At 37.8% G+C, this 5,178-nt stretch overlaps 1 protein-coding gene across 1 annotated transcript in view; it reads left to right on the top strand.

Moving 5' to 3' along the window:
- SYN2 (synapsin II) overlaps positions 1-5,178 on the top strand; it is a 122,296-nt gene that overhangs the window by 117,035 nt on the left and 83 nt on the right. The window contains 2 exon segments of the mRNA XM_009322014.1: positions 2,246-2,543; positions 5,136-5,176. Of these exon segments, the coding sequence (XP_009320289.1) occupies positions 2,246-2,543; positions 5,136-5,176 (339 nt within the window).

Here is a 5,178-nt window from a genome sequence, read left to right as displayed (position 1 = left end):
TCCCTACAAACACTGGAAAAAAATTATCAGTGAGAATCATCATTCTTAGTGTTTCATTTATTTGTACGAGCTGGCTGGTAGGATGAGAATTAAGGTATGCATTATTAGCTATTTAAATGTTTGTGGTAAGTGCTACTGTTTACTACCTATCAGTAAATTACATGAATATTTTGCTTTAGTGATCAGCATTTGTCTGGGTCAGTGATCATTCCAATGATGGCATTGGCTATTTTGTTCTATATTAAGAAAATTCCACTTAGAATCAGGTTCACAAATCCTTACCTCCAGACACCATAGAAGTGAATAAACCATACTGCCCTGGGGTGAAGAAATGAATCTGATGATTGATTTTATTTAAAGCAGTTGGTATTTTTTTGCATGTAGTAGTACAAGTATTCACAAGTGCTTTTCACACGACATTTGTGAGTTGTGTGTGCGAAGAAGAGATGGGTGTTTCAGATAGGATTTCAGCTTGTTGACTGTAAAGGATTTACAAGGGCGCACACTATTACTACATACCACAGACAAGAAGCAAGCCAAAATGTCTCTCTGCATGTAAGCATGCTTAGGTGCAATATTGTGGGTAACAGGGAACAGATGTTTTACAGCGTAGGCTTAATGTTCAGTTTTGTTGAGTTATTTTTGGTAAAAGTTTCTTTCATGATTGTTGCCTTTTGTACAACCCAGCTGCAAGAAAGTGAGCAAATGCTGGAAGTGTGACAGCAGTATATCTTTTATGTGAAATATCTTGTACAGCTTAATGTGCAATAAAAGAAAGTTATATCTGTCTTCAGTGTAAAGTTTCTGGCATTCAAGCCTGTATGTACAAGTGGGGGAAAGAAACCTTTCTGTTTTTCAATATTGAGTGAAAGGAGACTAATAAGAAAACGATCCTGATTAAGATGTTGCAAGACCATGTTATCACCTTCAAATATTTCCTACAAAAGTGGTTCAAATTAATAAACAATGAAGGCACATTCCTTAACATACAGTACGTGCTATTTATCTTTCTACACCACAACACGCTGCTACAACTGTATTAAAACTTACTGAAGCGTTAGTACATGCTGTTCTCAGACACATACACTGGAATCTCATATAGTAAGTGGAAAGCTAACTATAATAGCAATTTAAAAAAAAAAAATCCTGTATTGCAACAGTACTTCCAGATACGAAGGTTTTCTTCTAGAGACCTGAATAGATTAGGTCTTTGACTTGCACTAAATATCTGTGTAAGACTAAAAATTCCCAAATGTTCAGAACATCTAGGTCAGTTGTCTTCTAGAATATTTACTGTTCAGCAAAGCTCTTACCCTGACCGAAACATTATGCAAACCAATGGCTCAGAATTTCACCCTGTCCTTTCGTCCCTTTAACTCAGATGTCCTGCGTGCCTTGTCACATGCAAGAATAAAGATTCAGTTATAACAACTGTCAGCCCAGAAAACCACATTCAGACATCTGATACGAGATAAAAGCAGCATGCTCACTGATACCTGACACAGCACTATTTCAGTCAGAAAGCAGAAAGAAAAAAAGCTGTATGATGATGTAGCATCTTGCAGCCATGGATTTCGCAACTTAAGTCTCTACTGCACATTGTAGTTTCACGCTTGATACGGTATTTTGCCAGTGTACTTCCTTCTCAGTGGAAAGATCTCCTTGGTAAAGAATTAGTAATGACTTTCTCGTGTTTTTTGTAATGCTCTTGACATATTTCACGAAGGGGTTAAATAAGTTATCAAAAGACTCTAAATTAGCCAGAAAATTTCAGTATAAAGTTGTTTTGCTGCTATAAGAGTGACTCTAAGAGGAATATTACAGAAATAATTTTAAAACTTTGGAGGAACAAAACAGCAATAACTACACAGAAAATAGTAGCTGTATTGCTGAGAGAGATATTACTGGTATGTTCTATTATCTCGCAGCCTCTCCTTGGGCTGGGCCAAAATTATACTGGGTGTAACTCCATTGATTTGATTTGAAGTCAGTTCCGCTACTGCTGGGATAAATTTCGTACTTCTTAGCGATTTTAAGGATGAATCACAGGGGCTCCAAGCAAGTTACTAATGTACCAACTGATTAGTAGTATTGACTACAAGAAACTGCAGTCCATATTAATAGAATTTTGCCTCAAAAGTAGAATTAATCACATTCAAGGATTATTTTAAAGTGTTGGATATGAAATCTAATAAGAATTCTTTGATACTATAACATTATGAAGTTTTTCTTGTACTGAACCTAGGGGGCCCAGTGCAACCCCAAGGAATGCAATCACAAAGCCAGGAGCCATTGCAGCCACAGCGCATGTACCCCCCTGGGCAGTCAGCAAAGCCCTCAACTTCTCAGCCACAGCGTCCGCCTGGACCTACAACTCAGCAACCACGTCCCCAGGCTCAAGGTCCTTCCAGCACCAGATTATCAAAGGAAGCAGAGCCGCAGCCGCAGCCACAGCCACAGCCACAGCCTGCTCAACAGCCAGCTCCACAGCCAGCTCCGCAGCCTGCTCCACAACAGAAGCCTCAGTCTCATCCACAACTTAAGTAAGATTTGCTTTATCCGTTTCCTTTTCTCCTCCTAACACAGATTTTGTCGTCTTAACTGTAATTTGGCGGTTGGTCTAATATTCAGAAAAAAATGTACGTATGTTCCCAAGTCTAAAATGAGGTTAAACCATTTCAAAAAGCTTATTCTCTGTTTATGATTACTAAGACAGCGTCATTGGTTATATCCTAAGCACTACACAAAATTTCATGTATTAGTTGTGCAATTTCTGCCCCAACTAGGTCTGAAAAATCATCATCTTTCTCGTATTTGTTTTCTCATTTTCATGTCACTGACTCATGATCTGGGTGTGCTGTAAGCCTGCACAGAAAAGAGGAAGTCTTATCTATTTAAACTTTTAACCTTGCAGTCACTCAGACAACAGATTCCAGTTTCAAAAGGCCTATCTCAGAAACAATCCAAATGAACATGCTAGACAGTGGCTGCCAAACGGTGTTTCCTTACGGTCGCACTTCGTTCATGGTTATACAATGCTACTGACTGTACAGCACGAGCAATCCACACAGGCCCCTTCCAGAGGAGACTGCAGGACTCGCACAGAAAACTGCCTGTAGTTATCTCACTACTGGAAGATTCCTTGATGCACGGCATCCTATTGTTGCTATATCTAGCCAGCCGCGCGCTACAGTCAAGAATATGAAAAGGATCTGTACCTATATCCCCTCTCGCAGCTTAAACCCGGTGAACAGAAAACACGGGGAAGGTATTAGCAATGATTTGCTGTTTTTCAACATAGCGATCCTGACACGCTATTGCCGGCAGAGTCACAGGCACATTCTACTTGTTTTGGTAAATACAAAGACTGGCGTGCAGTCTTTGTTTTATCCAAGTAACACAGCTCCCCTTTTTCCACCCACTCATATGCTAATACTAGCGTGAACTAATTCTGGGTCCTCACCCGAGCACAGTTCAGTGGAAGAGATGCGTTAGGTGACAATACGCAAAGGTGACAGTATTTTCCTTGCCTTCCTAGGACAGCGTATTTCTTTATTCTGTTTTATAATCATAAAACTCAAATTAATTCATGCATTATTTAAGTATACGTAGAGAATAGGGAGGTTGATTTTCTTAAGCAAGATGGAAACTAGTTCATAGTCTAGAACTTAACTTGTGAACTTCTGACATTTAAGAAAAACAGTTAAGAACAGGTACAGAAGAACTGTACCACATACTGTTTCCCAGCTTTCTCCCTTTCCTTTAGTTCCTTGTTCAAATCTAGATTCATTTTTCTCTTCTTCAAATGGAAGAGAATAGTCTCTATTTAAAATAAAATAAAACAGGAGAAAGGAAAGTTTTTAAGATGCAAGCTGTAATAAGAGTAGTTCTTCTGACTTTCAAGAAGCAGTTTTAGGTCCACACCAAGACTCAGATCTCCTGCCTGTAGGATTAACTCTATCTATTTGCATGTGTATGCTTTGTATTCACCCACATGCTGTTGCCTAACCTGTATGTACATGTTATTAATCTATGAATAAATATTTAATTAGGCTACTTATTGTGTTACTAATCAAGTCAAGTGCTGCTTCCCACCCTCCCTCTTTCAGTGAGTACAAACAAACATTTATCAGTCTATTCTCATTAACACAACTATAATTTATGAAACACCTAAAACGCCTGTAGCACTGTTTGCTGTACATTACTAGTTTAGAAGCAGAGAAGTTGCAAACCATGAAGAGTATAAGACAATCCGAATAAGAAAAGTGTTTCAGTTTTACTATAGCCAAAACTGAAGTCCTGTTATTGTAGTGAGATAAAAATGAAATCGGTTAACTAGTTTTACTAATGCATGGATATCTTTGTAAAAACATTACAACTCATTAATGTTTTCTATTTAAATTCAAGCCTACTTTTTAAATATTATTTTATTTGACAAGTCATGAGTTAAAGTTTTAAACTTCAGACATTTTCCTTCTTATATGTTATTTTATTCACGCTTACAGAGACTTATACCGTAGTTACGTGATAGCACTAAAAACAGAATAGCATTGCTAGACTGCTTCTCGATAAGAAAAATTGTATCTGATTTGGGGATTTTTTTAAAAGATATAAAGTGTCATTAAGTCTCCATTAAGGATCAAATGTGAGAGAGAGAGAGAAAGAGAGAGCATTACATCCTTAGGATTCATTCTTCAAACTCTTGCCGATAATACCTAATTTTTCTTTGTGCATAACTGTTTGCAGCCTTACCAAACACAATTATTAATCATCCTGTGCTGGGTGGTGATTTGGGTTTAGCAGGCAGGCCCACTTTTTCCTCACGTTCTAATTTATATCATCCAATTTACTGGAATACAATGTTTCAGATCTGTAAAAAAAGCAGTGGGCTCTCTAAAGAAAAAGATTATCCTACTTCTCAAATGGCAGTACAGAAGGCATGTGCTGTATTGCAGCAGCTCTGTACGCTACATCTAACTATATTGCTTGGGTTGAATGTCCATTTTGTTCACATGCAAACTGTCTACATGCAAATGGACATTCTTCCTTTTTCTCATCATTTATACAAGTTATATGTGGATGGAAGCTGGTAGACAATATGACCATATAAAACATGTTGCATTTTTGTCTTGCAGCAAGTCGCAGTCTTTGACAAATGCCTTCAGTTTCACAGAATCA

Source organism: Pygoscelis adeliae, unplaced genomic scaffold (genome assembly GCF_000699105.1).
Source record: "Pygoscelis adeliae isolate BGI_AS28 unplaced genomic scaffold, ASM69910v1 Scaffold304, whole genome shotgun sequence".
Taxonomy (NCBI): domain Eukaryota; kingdom Metazoa; phylum Chordata; class Aves; order Sphenisciformes; family Spheniscidae; genus Pygoscelis; species Pygoscelis adeliae.
This window is presented reverse-complemented; position numbering and strand designations above follow the sequence as displayed.